A 25,589-nucleotide genomic window follows, 5' to 3' on the forward strand; every position below is an offset into this window, starting at 1 on the left:
CATGACTCTGTTATGGTCCAGACTTCTTGGATTGTGAGGGGAAGGTTCTAGGACTTAATGAAATGATACAGGCATGTGACACCCGGGTGGCAAAGGGTGTCATGCACGCCTGCAGTTGGTCAGACTGTATGCTGGTGCAGGTCTTGGACAGAACATCGGGGGAGTCATTTAACTTCCCTGATCTATAGTGGATGTCATAGCTGACCATGGCCAGCTCGACTCTCCAGCGCAAGATCTTGTCGTTCTTGATCTTTCCCCTTTGGGTGGTGCTGAACATGAATGCCACTTCACGTTGGTCTCTGAGAAAGGTGAACCTCCTGCCTGCCAGGATGTGGCGTCAGTGGCGGACTGCTTCCACGATGCCTGATCCTCCTTTTTAATGGTGGAGTGCCCGAGCTCTGAACTGTGGAGGGTCCTGGAAAAGAAGGCCATGGGTCTGCCCCTTTGGTTGAGGGTAGCTGCGAGGGCAACATCAAAAGCATCACACTCCATCTGGAATGGGGTGTCCTCATCCATGGCATGTATCATGGCATTGGCAATGTTTGATGCGGGTGAATGCTGCTTACCCTTGGAGGGGGTAGAGGAAAGATAGTGGCTTGGGCCAGTATGCGGACCTTGTCTGAGAACCAGGGGACCCACTAGGAGTATTAAGAGAAGAGCCCTAGGTACCTTGAGCATGAGAGGGAGGGGCAGATCCATTAGGAAGTGCATGCTTTCGGGATTTGGACCAATGACACCATGCTCCACAATGTACCCCAGGATGGCGAGGCGGGTAGTGCTGAACACTCACTTTTCCTTGTTGTAAGTGAGGTTCAGTTCCTCAGCCATCCAGAGAAATCTCTCCAGGTTGATATTGTGGTCCTGCTGGACATAGCTACAGATGGTGACATTGTCCAAGTACAGGAAAGTCACTCTTAGATTGTGCCAGTCTACTATGTAGTCCATCTCCTGCTGGAACATGGAGATCCCATTTGTGACCCCAAAGGGAACCCAGCGGAACTGGTAGAGGTACCCACCTGCTACTGGGAGGTCCCTATCACTGATGCACACAGAGCAATTCCTCACACCAGTTGTAGTAAATCAATCCTCTGGATATATAAGTGAAGTGTTGCTTCACTTGAAAGTCATGTTTGGGGCCCCAGACTGTGGCGAGGGAGGAGGTGTGGGCGCAAGTGTCACACCTCCTGGTGCCACAGCAGAAAGTGCCGGGGGGCATTGGTAGGGAGGGATGAGTGCACGAGGGAGTCATGGATGGAGCAGTCCCTATGGAAGGCTGATAGGAGAGGAGAAGGAAAGATTTGTCTGGTAGGGGATCCTGTTATAAGTGCCAGAAATTCTGGGGGATAACATGCTGGATGAGGAGGCTGATGGGGTGGTAAATAAGGACAAGGAGAATCCTGTGTTTGTTGCATCTGGGGGCAGAGGGGGCCAAGGCAGATGAGCAAGAAATGGAGGAGATGTGGGTGAGGGCTAAGTTGATGGTGGTGGAGAGAAAGTCATGTTTGTGGAAGAAAGCAGACATTCCAGATGATCTGGACTGGAAGACCTCATCTTGGGAACTAATATCGATGAGTTGGAAAAATTGCGAGAAGAGAATAGAATCTTTGCAGGGCACAGGGTGTGAGGAAGCGTAGTTGAAGTAGTTGTGGGAATTGGTGGAAATATATGTTGGTGGAAAGCTTGTCTCCCGAGAAAGAAACAGAGAGATCTAGAAAGAGGAGTGTTGTCAGAGATGGACCAGGTTGGGGTGGAAGTTGGTCATGAGGCAGCCACAATGTAGTCATCAATATAACTGAGGAAGAATTGAGGGGCCTTGCCTATGTAGGTTTGCAGCATGGATTTTGTCTTGGTGAATATCTATTGCTGCTGGATTTTGGATACCCTGGGCATGTAACAGTGGATGAGTGGGAAGGATGGAGAGAGGGAGGGAGGGAGTGAGTGAGTGGGAGGGAGGAAGTGAGCAAGAGGGAGGGAAGGAATGAGTGACCAGAAGGGAGGGAGTGAGCAAGCGGGAGGGAGGGAGGGAGAGAGCGAGCAGAAAGGAGAGGGTACCCATGGCTACTCCTTTGATTTTGAGGAAGTGAGATGAATCAAGAAGAAGTTGTTTAGAGTGAAGAGGGATTGGACCAGGGCAGAAAAGATAAAATCAAGGTAAGACAAAACTAGTTTGTGCTCCTCAGTGATTTGTTCTGGGACCCCTATTCTTTGTGATTTTTATAAATAATGAAGAAATGAAGGGATGGGTATTTAAGTTTGTAGATGACACAAGGTTAGAGGTGTTGTGGACAGTGCAGAAGGTTGTCATAAGTTACAATGGGATATAGACAGGAGGCAGAGTTTGTTGGCGAAGTCAAAGATACAGTTCAATCTGCAAAAGAGTGAAGTGATACAGATCGGAAGCTCCAACTTGAGGGTGAAGTATGTCTTAATGGGCAAGATTTTGTGGAGGTATAGATGCATCTTGGGGACAAAGTTCATAGATCTCTCAAAGTTGTTATGTAAGTTGATGGGGTGGTTAAAAAAAGCTTATATGTGTGTTGACCTTCATTCATCAGGGGATTGAGTTCAAGAACTGTGAAGTTACAGTATATTTCAGCTTCATAAATCTCTGATTAGATCAACACTTAGAGTATTGTGTTCAGTTTTGGCCACCTCATCAGCGGAAGGATGTGGACACTTTGGAAATGGTGTAGAGGAAATTTACCAGGATTTTGCCTGGAATGGAGAACATGTCTTAGGAAGCAAGGTTGATCGAGCTAGGGCTTTTCTCTTGGAGTGATGGAGGATGTGAGGTGGCTTCATAAGAGGTTTTGAAAGAGTGGACAGCTAGTGCCTTTGTCCCAGGGAGACAATAGCAAACACCAGAGGATATACATTTAAGGTGAGTAGAAAAAAGGTTAGGGGGAGATGTCAGAGGTAACTTTTTTACTCAGAGATTGGTGGGATCCTGGATTGCAATGCCAGGGTTGGTAGTGAAGGCTGGTGCAATAGGGACATTTAAAATGGAGGCATTTGGATGTAAGAAAAATAGTGGGTTATGGCCTGTGAGGATAGGAAGGATTAGATTGATCATGGAGTAGGTTATGGATTTTCAACAATACTCCTTCACTCCTTCACATTATGGAGTCAAAGTTAGGAAATCCATAACTTACTGGTTCTAAAATAAGATTATCTACCTCTTTAAAGGGCCACTGGGTGGCCAATAAATGTTTGATTTGTTAATAATGCCAACATCCTAAAAGTGAATCAAAAATTCTTCAAATACATCTACAGTCTGGGTGACGTTCTGGAAGTGGGGACACAAACCGATTTGGGCGTAAGTCGATCATTGTAGGTGAAATATACTGTACAATATAAGATACCATGACACACATACATATTTACCTAACCCTCTATATTGTACATACACGTCTAAATACCATACTTTTAAAAAAAACTTTATTTATTCGTTCAAAATACAGATAATAAGTTACATATATAACAATAAACAAAGCATGAATGTTATATTTTATATATATTAAAAAAAAAGAAAAAAAAAGGAAAGAAACCCCCCCCCTTTCAGCCAACTCTCCTAAGGAGAACCATAAAGAAAAAAGAAAAAAATAAAGAAAAGTAAAGCATACATATTAAAATCTAGTCAATATAAATCAAAATGTAAATATTCTGAATATAACAAACACCTATTAATAAATAAAACTATAATTATCTGCAAAGCATATGTAATTTTTTCCATTATTAAACAATATTTCATCTCATTATGCCAAAAGTCTCAAATTTAATCATTTCAGGTAAAATCATATCTCTACCGAACACGTTTTACCAAAGATCGAACTTGATAAAAATACGCTTACGCTTAATCAGACTGTTTAAACCCCGAACATTAAAAGTGGCAAACTTCAACTTTGACATATCCACTAATATTACTAAAAACTAATATCAATATAAAAAGACTCAGATCAATGTAAATAGGCCCTCCAATAGGAGAAAAAGAAACCACAAATTAAAGTCTAAATAAAAAGAAAAAAAAGATAAAAAGAAAAAAAAAAAACAAAAAAAACTACCAAAAGGTAGTAATCCCTAAATAAAAGTTGGGTGTGGATCACCCACCAGTGGCTGATGACTAGTAGAACATAGAGCAAATTTCTCCCTCCCCAGCCAAACAAAGAATAACAACAAGATATCATAATGACATAAAAAGAAAATAAAAATAAAAAAGTTCTTCTATTCATCCAAGAAATTCCAGACTCGGTGACCCCATTTCAAGGAAACGGACTCTTTCCATTCCCATTTCTCCCATTTCTGCTGTTTCTCCCATTTCCAGAACAACCAGATTTTTCTTTAGGAGACAACGGTGGGCTACGTCTTTGTCCTCTTACATCTGGCAACGACTCAGCAAAACTCATTGCTTCACGCTCATTCTCAAAAAACCGAGATTGAAAGTCTCCACAAAACAAAACACCTTCAACACTGCCGGATAGCGAAAAGTAGACTTATAACCTTTACGCCACAAAACTTCTTTAACTGGATTATATCGACACCGACGCTGAATAACCTCTTGACTCAAATCGGGATAGAAAAAAAACTACTATTCTGAATCATTAACGGGGCTTGTCATTGTCTCACGTTTGGCACTGCTAAACGAAGTATCGTTTCTCTGTCCAAATAATTCAAACATCGAATTATCACGGGTCTCAGTGGTTGACCAGGCAAAGGTCTTCTTCTTAAGGCTCAATGAGCTCTTTCCAATACCAGACCTCCAGAGAAATTCCTGCCCCAGTATTTGTGGAATCCATTCGGTAAAAAAACGAAGAGGATCTTGTTCTTTTATACCTTCTGGCAAACCAACAATCTTCACATTATTCCTTCTACTTTGATTCTCCAAATAATCTACTTTCCTCTCTAACTCCCTCTCATGTTCTCGCAATTCTTTAACGGATTCTTCCACCTCCAACACTTTTTCTGTATTAGAAGCCACTTGTTGTTGACATTTCAAAAAAGCAGCCTGAAATTGTTTAAAATCCTCACAAGATGCTTCCACACGTATTTTAACTGTATCCAGTTCCAAACTGAGCCTCTGAGGCATTTCATTCAGCATAGGCTGAATGATAAGGCTTTGCTGTTTACATTATAATTCAGAAAAGCTCAGCCCTCCTTTCTCTTGCGTAGTGGCAGAACCAGGTAACTGCAGCTCCTGCTGCATCTCAGCAACAGGCAGTTTAACAGTTTTACTGCGGGTCTGGACTCCCAGCAACGGCACCCCAACTTCCTCAGGGGGTCGACGCTGGGCTCCCCCCGCAACCCATTGTTGCTTCAAAAACTCACAAAAAAAGACTAAAATATTCAGATTGGAGTATATCCTGGGGTATTTCAAGCAATGGAGTCGTCTTCTTGCGTGTCCCCTCCGTTAAAGTCGGCAGGACGCCAGGATTGGGATCCACATCAGGGGCACACACACCTTCCTTCTGAGAACGGGTAATTCCAGCGATGTCCTTCGCCTGGTGAGTAGTAGTCATTTTTTTCAGCTCCCACAGGCAATCTCTGTGGTTTAGGCTTGAAAGAAAGCAAACCTGAAGTTGTAGCAGACTGTTTAGGCCCTAAATCTTCAACACTCTGAAAATATAGTTTCTTCTATACTTGAGGTTTAATCTTTTTACCATTAATAGCCATAACAATTCCTTGATACTTTAAACTAAGTTTTAAAAATTTAAACCTGAAAACAAAGAGTTAAAAACGGGTTCTTAAAAGTCTGGCCAGAGAGGTCGAGATTACACGTCTAGACTCTACGCCATCTTGCCATGCCCTCCCTAAATGCCATACTTAATAAAATGTAAATATTGTACAGTACCTATAAAAATTACATAGACAGGTAATAATAGTAATTAGACTGTATATGTACTGGACTTGCCATGACTGGTGCTGAAGTGTTGTACGATGTGAAGGCAATTGAAGAGTGTAGGGACTATACAGTACTTTTCTAATGTACAGGGTACAGTATTATATTCCACAAAATCAGTAAAAACCAAAGAATTCACTGAACACGCTTTTATTTTTATAGGCTACTTTTTTTTGTACTTTTCAACTGTGCCCTCACTGTCGTCATCAAATACCAGAGTCACTTCACCTGAAGGACCTGGCTGAGGCTCTTCTGTAGGAGAAAGTGATTTTTTTCGGGAAGATGTCTAATGTGGTTTGCCTCATTTTATCATCATAAATTTGCCTATAGCAAGCAATAGCATCATTTATTTCCCTTTCTACTAAAAGGTAACATTCTACATTGGGATCCATGTCTTCTGCCTGTTTCAGTGCACTGTTAAAGGTTGAAAACCTTTATCTTTCCCCTCACATACCACTTTAAGCAATCCCTATGCCATCGGTGCTCTGTGATTAGTAAGGGGTTGCTTAAGGTGGCATGTGAGTGGGAAGGGATAGTTTGCTCTAGACCCAATTGTTACTGAAATATTTTACTTGAGAAAAATTACCATTGGCCCATTTCCTTTGGAGTTATGAAACTGTGCACATAACGAGTCAATGAGGGATGATTAAAACAGTGGTTTTCAAACTTTTTCTTTCCACCCACATACCTCCTTAAGCAATCCCTTACTAATCACAGAGCACCTATGGCATAGGGAATACCTAAAATGGGATGTGAGTGGAAAGAAAAAGGTTGAGAACCGTTGCCCATTGAAACTTTTGGGTGGCTCCTCCTCTTCTTTTTCGTTTTCTCTTGTTGCTTCTTCTGCAACACACTGCTCTTCCTGTTCAAGCAACTCTTCATTTGATTTGATGCCAGATGTCAGTGTCTCGTATGCTATCGAGACTAGGAAAATGTTATTCAGTATAGTGCGCTTTTTTCGCAGTAAATAGAGAGAGTACACATTAACATAATATACCAATAACAATAAAAAGTACATACATATTATAGATTTCAATTACATATATGTATTGTACTGTAAGTTGGGTCTATACTGTGCATACTGTGTACCAAAACTGATTCTACCCCTTTAGACCCTATGTCACTCCTTTCAAAACTCACGGGTGTACCTCATCCAGTCCGGGAGATTCATCTATCTCTAATCCATTCGATTTAGCTAGCACAATTTCTCTAGTAATCTTAACTCTACTCCCTGAAGCTTCTGTCTGTCAGGGATATTATTAATGTCCTCCACAGTGAATACTGACGTAAAATATTGATTTAATTCTTTTGCCATTTCTTTATAACCTATTATAATTTCCCCAGCATCGTTTTCTATCAGTCCTATGTCAACACATGTCTCTCTTTTATTCTTTATATATTAAAAAAAACTTGGTATCCCAGTCCTCTGATTTCCAATTTGTTTTAGCTTCCTTGTATGCCCATCCCTTTGCATTTATCTTGGCCTTCACTTCTTTTGTTCGCCACATTGTTACCATCTTTCCTTTGACTACTTTCCTTTTCCTTGGAATATATCCTGCAAGCCTTTTATTATATTTGCAAAAATATCTTCCTATACTGCACTGTTCCTCCGACTAGTTTGCTTTTCCAGACGACTTGGGCCAGTTCCTTTCTTCATACCACCATAATTTCCCTTATTCCACTGAAAATCGATATATCCAATAACATTTTTACCTTTTCAAATTAGAAATTTAATTTGACCATGTTATGGTCACTGCTTCCTAGAGGTTCTAAGACCTTTAACTCCCTAACAAGCTCAGATTCACTGCACGTGACCCAATCAGGAACTGTTGATCCTCTGGTGGGCCTCTCAACAAGCTGTTTTTAAAAAAAATCCATCTTTTAGGTTTTCTACAAACTCACTCTCCTGTGATCTAGTAATTTCCTGTCCTTCCCAATCCCCTGCCATGTTAAAATCCCCCACAATTATTTTGATATTACCTTTGTGACATGCCCTTTGTATTTCTGTCTGTATCTCATAGACCACTTCCGGACTGCTGTATGGAGGCCTGTATATAACAGCTAATATGATCTTTTTACCCTTGGTGTTTCTTAATTCAACCCAAACTGATGCTACCGCTTTAGACCCTATGTCCCTTCTTTCTATTATTTAATGTCATTACTTATCATCAGATTCACCCCTCCTCCTCTACCCTCCTGCCTATCTTTCCTATAGACTGTGTATATTTGGATAATGAGCTCCCAATCACATGCCTCATTGAGCCATGTTTCAGTAATGGCCACAATGTCATACCTTTTTAGTTGAATCTGAGCAACCAGGTCATCTACTTTGTTTGTAATGCTACGCGCATTTAAGTATAGTGTCCTTAAGTCTGTTATTGATGTCGTTAGTGCTGTATTCCTGTTGAACAGCTATTTCTTCTATCTGCTCACCTGCCTTTCCTTTATGTCATTATTGACCACCTCTTTACTATTAATTCCTTCCTCTGGTGTAACTCTTTGACTCGCTGCTATCCTATTCTCTTTGCTCTCATTTTGATTTTCCTCCCCTGCAAAGGTAGTTTAAACCTTCCCCAACAGCTCTAGCAAACCCTCCTGGCAGGATATTGGTCCCTTTCCAGTTTAGGTGCAGCACATCCTTTTTATAGAGGTCTGGCCTCCAGAAGCGATCCCAATGATCTAGGAATCTGAAGCCCTGCCCCCTACACCAACTCTAGCCATGTATTCATCTGTCATAACTGGCACAGGCAGCAATCTGGAGATTACCACCCTCGAGGTGCTGTCTTTTAAACTTTCTACCTAACTCCTAGATCCCTTGAGGACCTTGTCTCTACCTCTATCTATGTCATTGGTCCCCATATGGACCGCAACATCTAGCAGCTTTCCCTCCCCTTCCAGAATGATGCTGAGATGATTTGAGACATCCCTGATCTTGGCACCTGGGAGGCAACATACCATCCAGGACACTCTGTGCATTCTAGCAAACTTCTTTACAACCTAATGAAAGTGGTATTTACAGGTTTTGTACACACTCTCTACTTCCTCATGGTTTTTCAGATATCTCGGCTTTATTATCCAGGCAATGAAAATCTTGAACCCGTGATAATGTATATGTTTTATATTGATCAGTTATTTTCAAGGAGCCATTGCCTCTAGTGTAATGCCTGTTAATATTTATGTTTTATGGAATAAAATTGCAAATTATTTTTAGCTTGTATTCAACAGTTTTCTAGAATAAACACAGACATTCACATCACCAGTGAATCTCAGTTCACTGCATTCTCCCCTTCCTGCAGAATTTAAGGTCTGCGGTTGAAGACAGAGAACATAGATTCTTCAGCCCTTTTTTCCATCTGGTCCCTGAAGTTTCCTTGATGACTACAAATGTGAAAACATAATCTACCACGCATAAAGTCATGCTGACTTTCCTTAATCAGCCCATGACTGTCCAAAACCTATATATCCCGTCTTTCAGAACCCCTTCCAGTAATTTGCCTACTACTGATGTCAGGCTCACCGACCTATAATTACCTGGTTTATCTTTGGAGCCCCTTCAAAACAACAGGACAACATGAGCTACTGTCCAATCCTCTGGCACTTCACCTGTGGCCAAGGACATTTTGGATCTATCTATGGCATGGACTAGTAGGGCCGAACTGGCCTGTTCTGTGCTGTAAGTGGTTATATGGTTATTTCTCTCAGCAACATTTTTGATGCCATAAAGGATGTTACTGGATTGCCATGTGTCATTAAAAGTAAAAGTGAAAAAATTAAATTTAATCTTATTGTTCATAAATCACACAATTTCTCAATATATTTGTATTAAATTCTGAAAATACTTGTTAAAGGAAGGCAGGTGGTGTGAAGAGCAATCTGGATATTACACACATTCACTGTCATGCTGTGACCTTCTGAATAGACTTCTTCAGGTTTGCAAAAATCATTGCAAGTTAGTTTTGGAAAGATGTTATGACTGTAAACAAATACAGTAATAAGTTTATGTCTGACTTTGACTATATCCGAATGCCTTCTCTAGCAGATTTGTATAAGGGTTCTGCACATCCACAACAGGTGTGCGTGTGTTTATATAATAGATAGATATCCGTGTGTATTTATATATCGATATATATATATATATAGACACACACAGTATGCATGTAAATAGATATGTGTGTGTGTGTCTATATATATATTATACACACAGACACACATATATATATAGACACACACAGTATGCATGTAAATAGATATGTGTGTGTGTGTCTATATATATATTATACACACAGACACACATATATATAAATAGAAACACACAGTATGCATGTAAATAGATATGTGTGTGTGTGTCTATATATATATTATACACACAGACACATATATATATATATATATATATATATATAGACACACACAGTATGCATGTAAATAGATATGTGTGTGTGTGTCTATATATATATTATACACAGACACATATTCATAGATATATGATATACTGTATATATAGATATATATGTGTGCATATACATGTGTTTACATATGTGTGTTTGGCTATGTATGCACATGTGGGTCACCTCCAACCGTGCATCTTGGCGCCTCACAGTTCGGTGGGCAGCAACCTCTTTTGAAGAAGACCGCAGAACTCACCTCACTGACAAAAGGCAAAGGAGGAAAAACCCAACACCCAACCCCAACCCACCAATTTTCCCCTGCAGCCGCTGCAACCGTGTCTGCCTGTCCCGCATCGGACTTGTCAGCCACAAACGAGCCTGCAGCAGATCTGGACGTACCCCTCCATAAATCTTCGTCCGCGAAGCCAAGCCAAAGAAGAAAGAATTATATGTATATATGTGTATACATGCTTATGTGTGTTATGAGTGCATACATGTGTGCATATGTTCATTTGTATGTGTATATATGTGTGCATGTGGGTGTATATACGGTATGTGTATTTATGAGTATGTGAATGTGCAATATGTTTCAAATGAGATGGAAAATAGTGTGACATTTGTACCCAAATCCTAGTAGAGATGGCTACACTTGAACAATTGCTCTATTTTTTAATAGCTTAAAAGGCACCACAGGAAGAATTCTTTAAGTAGAATTCACTTCTCTGTTGTGCTTTACTTACAATTAGCTGCTCCATCAAAGGTGAAAGGTCAGAAATGTGCCTGGATCAGGAATACTCTCATTATTTAGAGTTTCAAGGTATCTGTCCAATTACATTGCTGTTGGAAATGCTACAAATTTGGCAACAAGAGGTTTGGTCATTTATTTTTCTTTTGTGTATAAACCCCACTGACTTAATTTCTTTCTCTTAACCAAAACTTGTTGAAAGTTAATGACACTAAGATTGGAGGTGGTGTGGACACCCAATAAGGTTTTCAAAGCCTGCAGATTTTTACAGAGCAGTGGGTGTCTGGAATGCATTGCCAGGGGTTAGTGGTGGAGGAAGGTACAATAGGGATGTTTAACAGACTCTCAGACAGACACATGAATGCAAAAAAGCAGAGGGTTATGGGTGTGAGGCTTAGATTGTTGAGTTAGGTTTATATGGGTCAACACAATATAGTCAGCCGAAGAACCTTTTCTGTGCCCTAATGTTCAAAAGGTGACAGTGCTGGTAAATGGGATTAGTACAGATACGTTCTTGATGGTCATTGTGGACATGTTGGGTCAAAGGGCCTGACATGTTCTTTGACTCCAATGAAATAAAATGAATTCCTGGACTATCACTTTCTCTCATTGGCCACAGCTCTTTATAACAAACCACAGACACCCAATTCATGTTTCACTGGATTCAAAGAAAACTTTAAGTCACAACTATAAAAATGTAAAATGCAAGTTGGCAGTGTCTGTGGAGATGGAAACACAGCTCACCAGACCTGGGAATAGATGGAAACAAAGAAGGCTAAGTTGCCATGAAAAGGAAGGCAGTATAAAGAGAATTAAAGGGATGGAATATCATCAGATGCAAACATATTGAGTGACACAAGTGGCAGTGATATTAGTTGAAGGACATGGTGAGGGATTCAGGATAAGAAAAAGATGCGCCTGGGAAGATGTAAAAAGGAGGAAATAAATTAAATAATAAATTAACAGAAGACAGTATTAAAAAAATCAGTGGTAGAATTAGATAGTATAAGACTGGAATCACTGGTTCCCCGAAATTGTTGAAGCCATTGGGTGTCATGGCTAGTGTAGCGGTTAGCACAATGCTGTTACATCACCAGCTACCCAGGTTGGAATTTTGCGCTGTCTATAAGGAACTTGTGTATTCTTCTTGTGTCTGCTTGGGTTTCTTCTGGGTGTTCTGATTTCTTCCCACCTTCCAAAAACATATGTGAATTGGATGTAATTGGGTGGCACAGTCTCATGGGCTGGAAGGGCCTGTTACTGTGCTGTGTGTCTAAATTTAAAATTTAGTTGTTGGGTTCTAGAGATTGCAATGTGTCAAATTCCAAAATGAACTACTGATCCTCAAGGTTACACCAGGTTTCATTGGAAGAGCTTCTCAGACTGGAAGCCTATGCCTTTGGGATTGGTGCTGGGACCATTGTTGTTTGTCATCCATATCAATGATCTGGATGATAATGTGGTAAATTGGATCAGCAGGGTTGCAGATGACACTAAGATTGGAGGCGTTGAGGACAGCGAAGAAGGTTTTCGAAGTTTGCAGAGGAATCTGGACCAGCAGGAAAAATTGGCTGAAAAATGGCAGATGGAATTTAATTCAGACAAGTGTGAGGTGTTGCATTTTGGAAGGACAAACCAAAAAAGGACGTACACGGTAAGTGGTAGGGCACTGAGGAGTGCGGTAGAACAGAGGGACCTGGGAATACAGATAAATAATTCCCTGAAAGTGGCATCACAGGTGGATTGGGTTGTAAAGCGAGTTTTTGGCATATTGGCCTTCATAAATCAAAGTATTCAGTACAGGAGTTGGGATTCTATGGTTAAATTGTATAAGACTTTAGTGAGGCCAAATTTAGAGTATTTTGTGCAGGTTTGGACACCTAACTACAGGAAAGATATCAATAAGGTAGAAAGAATGCAAAGAAGATTGACTAGGGTGATGCCCAGACTTCAGGAACTGAGTTACAGGGAAAAACAGGTTAGGACTTTATTCCCTGGAGCATAGAAGAAGAGGGGAGATTTGATAGAGGTATTTAAAATTATGAGAGGGATTGAACAGAATGAATATAGATAGGCTTTTTCCACTGAGGGTAGGTGAGATACAAACCAGAAGACGTGGATTAGGGGTGAAAGGGGAAAAGTTTAAGGGGAACTTCTTCACACAGAAAGTGGTGGGAGTGTGGAATGAGCTGCCAGCTGAAGTGGTGAATGTGGGCTCAATGTTAACATTTAATAAGAATTTGGACAGGTAAATCGATGGGAAAGGCAGGTCAGTGGGACTAGGCAATAACAATTTGGCATAGACTAGAAGGACTGAAGGAGCCTGTTTCTGTGCTGTAATGTTCTATGGTTCTAATATAGAAGATCAAAGAAAGGGAGGGAGTGAAATGGAGTATTAAACTGGTCACCATTATCTGCCTTGATGATTGTGTACTCCAATATGGTGGGGACTATACCATCAACCAATTAGAAGGGAAGTGATGTGTAATGTGTGTTGCAAATCCTGGAGTTCAGGAGGAGAGATGGTGAAAAGACAGGTGTGGCATCTTCTACAGTGGCATGAAAAGGTGCTGTGAGAAGGAGAGGGTGTCTTGACAGAATTTTTTTTCTGATTTATAAAATTTAGACACACAGCACAGTAACAGGCCATTTCAGCCCATAACCTACTCCCGGCCAATTACGGCAAGAATATTCTTATGGAAGAAGGAAACAGCACATAGAGGACAGTTCCTTTAAAACTGAGGGAAGCACAGAAAGAGTGTGTTTGGTGATGTCACAAGGGTGGCATGGAGAGCGTAGTGGCTAGCGACCCGGCTTCGTATCCTGTGCCGTCTGTGTGGGTTTCCTCTGGGTTCTCTGGTTTCCTCCAACCCTTTATAACGTACAGAAGTTGTAGATTAATTGGGCTCATGGGCTGAAAAGGCCTGTTACAGTGCTGTATGTTTAATTTTTTTTTAAATTAAATTGTGTTCCAAGTGTCAAACAGGCTGAATCATTAAATGAGGAGGCCTTTGGGGCAGAAGGTGACAAAAATAGGGGACAACATCTTTTCTCTTGATGGGAGGAAAGGAAGTCAGAGCAGAGGTGCTAGATAGGAAATTGATGTAATTGAGAGACTCACCACATTTGTAAAAACCATCAGAACCAAAGCATAGTATTGTCAGTAGAGTTGATGGTTTCTCCCTCTCCCTTTCATTTCCCCTCTCACACCTGCTATCCTTGCATCTCTGGGCCCTTCCTCAGCTTCCTTCCCCCTTTATAGATTTAATTTTACCCCTTTATCTTTGACTTGATGAAGGGTTCCGACTCGAAACATTGACAGACCATTTCTAACCATGAAAGTTGCCTGTGCCTGCTGAGTTCTTCCAGCAATTATTTATAGGCTCTTATTTCTCATGAACTTATGATCTTAAACTTTTACATCATATAAGTTCTCCCACAAATGAATTTTGGTAACTGTCATATAGTGAAATGTTCAGTGATAGACAATCTTTTTGCATATTCTTTGAAGAAATGCTCAAAATGAAACACATTTTGGCGTAATGAATGTTGTCATTTGCTTGTGGTAATAGTTTCATCGATTCAAACAATTTTCATTCACCAAAATGATTTTATTGCTGAGAAAAACTGTTGTGAAAGTTGTGTTATGACAGCACGTAACGAACAGCAATAGACAATGAACCAGACAGTGTTTAATTTTAAAACATTTATTTTATTTTGTACTCTTAAACTATCCTTAACACTAAATCTGTCTCTGTCTGTGTGTGTGTGTGTGTGTGTGTGTGTGTGTGTGTGTGTGTGTGTGTGTGTGTGTGTGTGTGTGTGTGTGTGTGTGTGTGTGTGTGTGTGTGTGTGTGTGTGTTTTGTGTGTGTGTGTGTGTGTGTGTGTGTGTGTTTGATATTTTCAAACCATTACAGACCAGGCCAAAATCGAGAAAGTTACTTCAAAGTTCAGTCTTTCAAATTCATTGTTGAAACATAGGCCTTTGAAATTTGATGCCCAGAATTCATGTCTCACTGATGGGAAGACTGGAGTTGTGGCTGCTACAGACTTATAAATTCTCCTTGTCTTGCCTTTGAAGAAATGTCCATCCACACGAGCTGTTATCCTAACACTCCTGGTCCTTTTGTAAGTGACTCTCGAACTGTATGGCCTCTATGAGGCTTCCAAGACCCTAGCACCCGTCTCTCCAAGTAACCTTCACTGTTGGTCACAATCAAAATGAAGCACTTTGCTTCCCAATAGATCCTCCTGACACAGGTCAATCCACTGAAAAGGCCCAGTCATTCACAGAGTTTGCTTTGCTCTGAATTCCACAAAAATGGCCGGTCACAAGAGCTGCTTTAAAAAGCTACTTTCTCTTCAGCAGTCAGAATGGTTCTCCCTTTGAAAGTCACAATAACTTTGCAAATGTATCGAATCTGGAAAGACTGTGACAAACCTTCCCTCAGTTCTTCCAATGTATCAAATTGTCTTGGACTGTGACTTCTGATGGTACTTGTGTGAAATGGTAACTGTGACCATTCAGTTCCTCCTGTCTACTATCCTTTACAGTGATAATACCATTATACTAAAACAGGAGCTCATAGTAGTTGCTATATAAATCCACATCTTTTCTTTCTCACATAGCAGATGGACCACATGATCTGGAATGCCACTTCACGGGACAAATTGAAAAAGGCTTGATCTGCTCGTGGACTCCTGGAATGCAGCACACAAATGCGACTCTCTACAAATTAAATATATTCTGGAAGTGAGTTGAATTAGATATGGATAAAAAAAAAATAAAAGAAATACAGGTTGTACCTCTTTAATCCGGTGATGTTGTGACCAGGCCATTGCTGGATCACAGAAAATGCTGGGAAAACAGAAATTGGCCCCCAAGGAGACCACCTATATAAACATATTAAAGGTAGAACAAAGCTTAAAACAGGAAATAATACTGTGGGGCAATACAATTAGCATAGCAGTTAGCGCATCGCCTTTACAGCGCCAGCGATCAGGATGGGGGTTTGAATCCCACACTGTCTAAGGAGTTGTACAGGGGTCACTTACATCCATGTTACATTCTATGAAATAGGACGTTATGTGATGTGGACGTTGTGCGAACATCATATTATATATTTAGCAAAGCTATATGGGACAAACAGCCAACTGAAAAACCTCACAAAGATTAGCATATACAGAGCCGTTGTCATACCTACACTCCTGTTCAGCTCCGAATCATGGGTCCTCTACCGGCATCACCTACGGCTCCTAGAATGCTTCCACCAGCGTTGTCTCCGCTCCATCCTCAACATTCATTGAGGCGACTTCATCTCCAACATCGAAGTACTCGAGATGGCAGAGGCCAACAGCATCGAATCCACGCTGCTGAAGATCAAACTGCGCTGGGTAGGTCACATCTCCAGAATGGAGGACCATCGCCTTCCCAAGATCATGTTATATGGCGAGCTCTCCACTAGCCACCGTGACAGAGGTGCACCAAAGAAGAGGTACAAGGACTGCCTAAAGAAATCTCTTGGTGTCTGCCACATTGACCACCGCCAGTGGGCTGATATCGCCTCCAACCGTGCATCTTGGCGCCTCACAGTTCGGCGGGCAGCAACCTCCTTTGAAGAAGACTGCAGAGCCCACCTCACTGACAAAAGACAAAGGAGGAAAAACCCAACACCCAACCCCAACCAACCAATTTTCCCTTGCAAGTGCTGCAACCGTGTCTGCCTGTCCCGCATCGGACTTGTCAGCCACCAACGAGCCTGCAGCTGATGTGGACATTACCCCTCCATAAATTTTCATCCGCAAAGCCAAGCCAAAGAGAGAGAGATGGGATACTGTAGTGTACTGTAAACTTTTTATTTGTAAGTAGGGATCAGTGTGGGGACTGACATGGAGCTGTGGTAAGAGAGCAGAGCCATGGGATCAATGTGGGGACTTACATGGGGCTGTGGGGAGAGAGGAAGGTAGTGGAATTAGTTTGGTAACTGATACTGGGCTGTGGGGAGAGCGCAGGGCAGTGGGATGAGTGTGGGTATACAGTATACCATTTCCTATAGTCAGTGATGGTTTTTTTCTAAATTGCCGCAGACTTGCTTGTGGTAACTGAATAATAATGGGACTAGGGACGTATATGTGGTTGGACGTTGCCCGAACGGACATTAGGTAGCGCTGTACTAATGATGGCAAATTTAAAGTTTACCGAACCATGGGTGTTGCCGGTAACCACAGAGTGACGCATAAGAGAGGTTCAACCTGTACTGTAAGTTTGGAAAAGAAACCGGCTGAGAAACTAACATTGTAAAGGGTGAAGAAAGGGAAGAATTTCTGAAATGAATGCAAAACCTTTAATATTAAATGTCCAAGGTTGAACTGTTTTGTCGGAGTATAGATATGGTATCACGTTCAATCCTGAGATTCTCTTTCCTGCAGGCCAGGCAGAGTTTCTAATCAGTAAATGTAAACTGAACATAAGTTCTCCCTCCTGTATGTATTTCAAAAGAGGGGCATGTAAACAAAGAATGAAATGTAAACAAAGTGCAGTACAGAAAAAAAATTCAGTAATAAATAATGTGCAAAGTAAGAGTGGTCCTTAAATGATTCTCTGAGTCTGTTGAGGAGTCTGATGGTGGAGAGGGAGCAACTGTTCCTGAACCTGATGATATGAGATTCGTGGCACCTAGACCTCTTACCTGATGGCAGCAGCGAGAACAGAGCATGTCCTGGATAGTGTGATCCTTGATAATTGCCACTGCTTTCAACTCCATCGTTCCATGTAGATTTTCTAAATGGTGGGGAGAGTTTTGCCTGTGATATACTGGGCTTTGTCCATTGCCTTTTGCAGGGATTTCCTCTAAGTTTTGAGTGCCCCCATACCAGGCTGTGATAGAACAGGCCAGCACCCTTTCCACTGTATCTGTATAAATTTGACAAGGTTTCTGATGTGAGACTGAAACTCCACTAAGTAGAGGCACTGACGTGCTTTCTTCACGATGACATTAGTATGTTAGGTTCAGGAAAGATCATCCGAGATAGTGACTCCCAGGAATTTAAATTTGCTCACCCTCTCCACCTCTGATTACCCCATCCTGAAGTTTACAATAAGCTCCTTGGTTTTGGTGACACTGAGTGCCAGGTTGTTGTTGATGCACCATTCCGTCAAGTTTCAATCTCCCTCCTGTATGCTGTCTCATCACCTCTTTTCATACAGCCAAGGGAGGAAGAAAGCACTTCTGGGTCTAGTTCTGAGTTATGAAGTAGGATAAATTATCATATTATCAGTATCCCAATCAGTATCACAATATCATTACATTTTGAATAGTTATGGAAAAAATTAAAATGAAGAAACTCAAATGGAAGAGGGTTAATTTCATGTATTTTTTTTATTTCTAGAGGTTTAAATTTAAACATACTAAATGGTAACAGGCCATTCTGGCCCATGAGGCCCTGCTGTTCCTAATTAACCTACAACTTCAGTACATTTTGAAGTCATATTAGGGTTGTAATCAGACTGAATCAAAGATTGGTAGGTAAAGTAGTAAATGAACAAGCCTTTCAATATGGAGGTTATTCATCTGGAATCCAGACACATTCTCAAGCAAAGGAAAGACATTCATATATAGAAGTTCCTAAAGACGTGGACATAAAATTGAAACTGAAAAGGGATTATTCTAAATTGGATTTATAATTTAACACAGAGACAAGCTGAATATATAATGTGAAGAAGAAAATTACAAAATGAAGTAATTTACAAATTTAGACATACAGCACAGTAACAGGCCATTTCAGCTCACGAGTCTGTGCCACCCAATTAACCTACACCTTCGGTATGTTTCGAACATTTGGAGGAAACCGGTGCGCCCAGGGAAAACCCACACAGACATGGGGAGAATGTGCAAACTCCTTACAGATACCGTGGGATTCCAACCCTGGCCCCAAGCACTGGCACTGTAAAGACATTGCACTAACTGCTACGCCAAATGTGCCTCCCCGAATTAGTGAAGAGAATGTATGACAATATGTGTGTGAGTAAAATAAGAAAGAACACATGTGCCTATAAAGGCATGGCCAAAGGTAGAGTGGGGTCAATTATAGGCTAATAAGAAAATGCTCTTTTGGAGGCAGAAGTTATACCAAATGAGCACTTCAATGAAGAAGGTAATGCCTGGACTGCAATAGAGAACTAAGTGGTAGAGATAGTAAAATAGATATGTGAAGGTACCTTAAAGGCTGGCAGTGCTCTGTCACAAGATGAAATTCAGAGGGCTTTGGGTATAATCCTCCTCCCTTCTCTTATATGACGAAGTTGAATCAGTGAACTGAAAAATAGCAGATTTAAATCTCCGTTCAAAAAAGGGCAAAGGGATAAATATGGTAAGGAGGGCATTTTAGATCAAATAAAGAAAAATAAAATAAATTAGCATGTGGAAAATCACATTCATAAATTAAAGCCAGTTTAGATTTGTTGAAAGCAAACAGTCTTTGATTAACAATGTGAAATCTTTGATGTACTCAGCGATAATTGGTGATTTTGATACAGATGACGGTACTGAATTTGAAGTTAGCTCTGGGTCTTCGTAGCAGGTTGCTAAACCTCACATCAAACAGATCTCCCAAGACAAAGATGATGGCAAGGCATTGTGCTCTGTGTTCTGTCACAGGGTTAGGTTAGAACCCATTATTTTGTTGATGAAATTTTCAATAGTGTCCTCATCCATTCAGGGACAATAGATTTAAAAATAATCAAACAGTTGCTTTTTCCACTGATTGTTGACTTCAGGAGAAAACCAGACATGTACAATCCAGTGATCAATGGGGGATCAGAGGTGGAGAGGGTGAGCAAGTTCCTCGGAGTCACTCTCTCGGAGGGTCTTTCCTGTCAACTTTCTACAGGAGCTCTATCAAGAGCATCCTGGCCAGCTGCATCACAATCGTTACATTGCATTAGATCGTAGGTCAGTCCACAGGATCAAAAGAGCAGCAGAAAAGATCACTGGGGTCTCCCCACCCCTCCACCTCCCTCCTCCCAAATGACTGGGACTGTTGTTTGAAGAGGGTTTACGAAGTCATTTGGATCCCTGCCACAACGGACATAGCATCTTTCCGCTGGATAAAGATACAGGATGGGCAGTAAGACTGCTGAACAATTGATTGAACAGTTTATTCAAACCGTCCAAGACTCAACTACTTATTCAACAATATTTATTTATTTTTTATTTATGTATATTATGTATGTACAGACTGAATTTGTCTGTATGTATGCTGTGACTATATATTTGCAGTGTGTTACACCAAGGACAGGACAGGAGATCTCTGTTTCATCAGGTTATACTTGTACAACTGGATGATAATAAACTTGAACTTGAACCTGATCTTCTTCTACATTCCAATAATTTTTCTGGTAATAAATAGAGAGCTGTTATCAAGGTATATACTACTGGCCCAATAAACAAGTTTTCTATTGTTTGGCCCCACTATTTTTGGATTGGTTGGGACTATTGGATGTCTTGCTTTGTAAATCATTCAGTAATGGATCTGGAAAATTGGAATTTTGATACTTGCATTTATTGTGTGAATTTGCAATTATAACATTTATGCCTTTTCTCGTGTCATTCATGTTGTTCTCTCTGCATGTCACCACCACAACCTGTTCAATTCAATCTTTGGAGATATTCTGAGCTATGAAGAAGGCTCGTTAAGAAACAGTAGGCTCAATATGTCTCAAATATTTAAATGGATGAACACACCATTTTGTTGAATGATACTTCTATAATTTTGATTTATGATGAATCCATTTGTAAAGCTAGTTGAGCAAAGGAAGCCTATCAACTAAGTGCATTCATCATCAGTACTTTGCTGTTCTAGGGTTTCTTTCTTCTTATGCCAATAATTAAGACTGTAGCTGATGTTTATAACAAGATCACAATAACTTTTGGTTTAATGAATTACATTTTCAATTATCCTGTTCTTTTCTCAGAGAAAGGGGTTTCAATTCAACTTTTCCTGACATCTCTGGTGTTCTTCACACAATTCCACGCAATAAACTTTACATTTCAGAATATGCAACAATGTGGGTAACAACAATGAATATGTGTCAGAGATCAAAGTCCATTACGTTGATACCGCTTGAGTCAGGTAATACTTATCAGAAGTTGATTTGTGTTCATCATTTTTGTAAAAAGCAGATCAATAAAATACAGTATAATTTGTTTCTATAGCCATATTTATTGGATTATAAAGATAAATTTTAAGGATTAACAAAATTTTCAGTTATTAAGTTAACTCTTGTATGTTTGACTCTTTTTCATTAAAAATCATGACATATTTTAAGTGTAGCTGTTAATGTTGACTGAACTCTTAAGTGATGTTCTCATGTAATTACAGTGAAGCATTCTGCAATGTTTTTCTCTGAGAATGAAAATGCTTTGTTTTTCGAGTGAATTATTGAGATATTCTTAGAAAAAGATTAGCTAAAACACCTGGAATGATTTCATAATGTCAAGAAACCTTTATTCCAATCTATCCTATTGGTTCAGTTGAATATAAATGTCAGGTTGGTTTCCCATTACTTGACAATTCCAGATTCTGATCCTTAGTTTATTTTCCACTAATTCGGTAAGTCATTTTGACCAGGGCATGTTCGTCCTATGGTGAACTTAATTGACAGGTGGCACAGCTCACAGAGCAACTATCTCATAGCTTCAGCAATCCATGTTTAAGGAATCAACATGGAGTTTGGAAGTTCTCCATATGACTGCATTTATCTCCTCCAAATGCTTCAATTTCCTTCTAGATCCCAAAGACAAGCAGATAAGTTAATTGACTGATGTAAATTGCCTGAATGCTCAGGTGTAATTGGACAACCAGAACTACACATAATACTCCAAATTTGCTCTCTCCAACATCTTGTACAGTTGCAATGTAACACCCCAAACTCCTGTACTGATGAAGATAAGCATGCCTTCCTCACCACACCATCCCCCTGTGTAGCCACATTCAGGGAACTATGTACCTGTACCTTTGAAGTCTCTCTGTCCTACAGCGTTGTCCAGGCTTCTATCATTTTCTGTATTTCTCCTGCCTTGGACCCCTTGTACTTCTCTGAATGAAACTCCATTTGCTATTCCTCAGCCCACTTACCTATTGATCAACACCCCATTATTGTCTTTGTTAAGATTTGTAGATTTGAGCTCTGGCAATCAGAATAATTATATCCAAGCTACGGTTAATTCTCTTCCACACCTCAACACACACACTGTGCCTAATGCACAGGTTCTCAGCCAGTGGGCATGGCCCAATGGTGGGCCTCGGTGTGTTACCATGTGGGTTTTTAAAATGTTAAATAAAATTCTTTAAATTAGATAAAGATGAGTTTCTTACAGAGCTGCCTTTGACTTGAAAATATTGCTCAGTCATTTCCACTAGTGGCCCATGGCATGTTAGGCTGGAAGCCAGGTGGGCCTTAGATCAAAAAAAGGTTGAGAACCACAGACCTAATGTAATGTTCCATTGTATCAAGTTTGCCATTTCTAGCAGTCTATTTCAATGTAACTTCAGTGTGGGTCATGCTTTTTTCTGACCATCCTATTCTACAGATTAACTACCTTTATCCACGAACCTTCCATCTCTTGTTTTCCTATCTGGTTAAAGGATTAGTTGCCTAGGATTCCATGGTAACTCATGCCAGAAACATGACTTTTACTGTGTAAAATAATATCATTGTTGCTAACAAGAAGACTACTTATGCTGAGGTCTAGTTTAGTACACAGCAGTGCTGGAGAAACTCAGCAGGTCATGCAGCATCCATGGAAAATAATAGGCAGTGGATATTCCAGGCATGAGCCCTTCTTCAAGTATAATCATTGTTAACCACCCTGTTACCACTTTATCCCTTCTTGGACAAATTCCATCTTTTTCCATTATTGCCACTAGCTCAACATCCTGAAAATCTTTACTTAATGGCTTTGTGAGAGATATGGAGTTTGGAGGTGGATTAAGGTTGTTCATCATGCCTACCAGAAACAGAAGATTACAAGAAATAGGAGTTGGCCATCTGGTGCATTGAGCCTGTTCCTCCATTTTAAGGTCTGGGCTTGAACTCAGCTCTACTAACGATATCTCCCTTTTCTCACAAGTTTCAATTCCCCTGCTTTGCCAAAATCTATTCTTATCTTAAATATATTTACTGCTTCCTTGAGAAGATTCACTATTCTCTGGGAGAAGCAGTTTCTCCTCTGTCTTAAATCTACTCCCCTGGATCATGAAACCATGTTGCCTTGTTCTAAGCTCACCTGCCAAATGAAACAACTTTATATTTTATTATTCCTGTCATAATTTTATATGGTTTCTATAAGATCCCTTCCCACTCTTCTGAAGTCCAGCAACTATAGTCCCAGGTGACTTAATTTCTCCACATAGACTGACCTGTTCATCTCCAGAATCAATCTGGTGAACCTCCTCTGTACTGCCTCCAAGGCCAATATATTCTTTCTCATGTGAGGAGACCAAAACTGTGCTCAGTTCTGCAGGTGCTGCCTCACCAATACCGTGAACAATTGCAGCAGAAAATCCCTGTTTTTGAACTCAATCTCTTCGGCAAATCCCATTTGCCTTCTTGATTACCTGTTACACCTTTTGTGATACATATACCTGCGTTCCGAAGTCTCTTTGCAAAGCAGCATGCTGCAATCTTTTGCAATTTAAATAATAATATGATTTTTTTTTCCTTCCAAAGTGGACAGCCTCACATTTACCACTTTGATTCCATTGTCCACTTAAATTTTATTTTATTTTTTAAATTTAGTCATTCAGCATGGTAACGGGCCCTTTCAGCCCATGAGCCCCTATGCCCAATTAAACCCAGTTGACTTACAACCCCTGTGCATTTTAAAGGGCAGGAAGAAACTGGAGCACCCAGAGGAATCCCATGGAGACATGAGGGGAATGTATAATGTATATAAGGACACTGGACCTTCTCAGAGTCGGATTCTAACCCCAGATGCTGGCACTGTGGCAGCGTTGCACTAACCATTGCACTAACTGTTCCACCCAATCTGCATCCACATTAACCTATCGAGATCTCCCTGCAAGCTCTGTGTCCTCTACACAATTTGCTTTTCTATTCATTTTGGGGTAATTAGCAAATTTAGACACTGGGTTCTATCCTCCAAACTGTTTATGCACATTGTGAACAGCTGCAGGCCCAGCACTGATTCCTAGGACTCACTGCTCCCTCCACTCCCACTTCCCCACTGGGTTCTTCTGTTCTCCCTCCCTCCCCCGCACTGATTGCCAACTAGTGAAACTCCCATCTAACCCAACTCCCTGCCTTCTGTTGGTTAACCAATACTCAATGCGTGCCAAGACATTACCCCAACTCGATGCATCCCAACTTTATGCAGGTCTTTTAAGTAGCACCTTATCGAATGCATTCAGGAATTTCAAGGTCACAATATCCACCTGTTCCACTGAATTTGTTATATTCTCAAAACAAAACAGTAAATTTGTTCAACACCACCTATATTCTATCTCAAGGGCAGCTTGAGATGTAGTAAAAATCAACTTTGTTATTCTGAAAATAAACTGAAAAGGCTATATATTTCCCAAGTTTGTTCCTCTGTCTTTCCAGGTATGGTCATTTCTTTACTCAGTGGTTTAGTGCTCAGTTTGATGATCTGTAATCTGTAAGATAGCAGATGGAGCTGGAGTTGTTGTGGGTGGGGTGTGGTGGTAAAGAGAGCAGAAGAATCCACTGAAATGGTGGAGATGTGGGGGATAGAATGAAAAAGGAGGGGGGATGAGAATGGGTGGGGTTGGATGGGACAGGGGGACAGACAATGGAGTTTGAGGGGGTAGAGCAGAAGAGGTACAGAAGAGAGGGACTCATTATAAAATTTCAGATAATGAAACCCCTCTCTCTTCTGTATCTCTCTGCTCCACTCTTTCCCTTGACTCTTTCTGTCCCCTTTCCCACCCAGCCCCTCACCCATTCTCATCCTCCTCCATGGAACCACTCCCACCTCCCCACTGGGTTCTTCTGCTCTCCCCCACTCTCTGCTCCACTCGTGACACCACCCGATCTCTCTTTATAACACCATTCTCAACTCTTATCAGATTCCAGCACATGCCACCTTTGTCTTCTAATCACCAACTCCACCCCATCTGTCTCATCTTCCTCCATCCAACTCCTTTGTTTTCCTTGCCCCCCTCTCTCTTTGTCTGGAATCTGCTGATCCACTATCTCTGTCTGATATGTTTCAATCTCCACTTTTATCCCACATCAGGACACTGTGCTACCCTTCCCATCTTGCCCTTTTCACACTGGCTTCTCTGCTACGTTTCCTCAGTCTCATGAAGGGTTTTGGGTCGAAATGAAGACCATTCCTTTTCTCCCACTGATGCTGCCTGACCTGCTGAGTTTCTCCAGCAGAGTGTGTCTACTTTCAGATTCCAACATCTGCAGTCTCCTGTGTGCCTGAAGTTACAGTTTAATTTGGGCATCATGTTCAGTGCAGACATACGTGGCCTAAGGACCAATTCCTGTGCTCTATTGTTCTATGCTCCACC

At 40.8% G+C, this 25,589-nt stretch overlaps 1 protein-coding gene across 2 annotated transcripts in view; it reads left to right on the top strand.

Annotated features, from left to right (window-relative positions):
• LOC138763977 (interleukin-6 receptor subunit beta) overlaps positions 1–25,589 on the top strand; it is a 100,358-nt gene that overhangs the window by 2,724 nt on the left and 72,045 nt on the right. The window contains exons 3-4 of one of the 2 annotated variants that reach the window (XM_069939086.1): positions 15,657–15,780; positions 21,001–21,158. In XM_069939086.1, the coding sequence (XP_069795187.1) occupies positions 15,657–15,780; positions 21,001–21,158 (282 nt within the window). The remainder of the gene's footprint in view (positions 1–15,656; positions 15,781–21,000; positions 21,159–25,589) is intronic. The other variant, XM_069939096.1, reaches the window with a different exon arrangement.

Source organism: Narcine bancroftii, chromosome 1, assembly GCF_036971445.1.
Source record: "Narcine bancroftii isolate sNarBan1 chromosome 1, sNarBan1.hap1, whole genome shotgun sequence".
In the NCBI taxonomy this organism is placed as follows: domain Eukaryota; kingdom Metazoa; phylum Chordata; class Chondrichthyes; order Torpediniformes; family Narcinidae; genus Narcine; species Narcine bancroftii.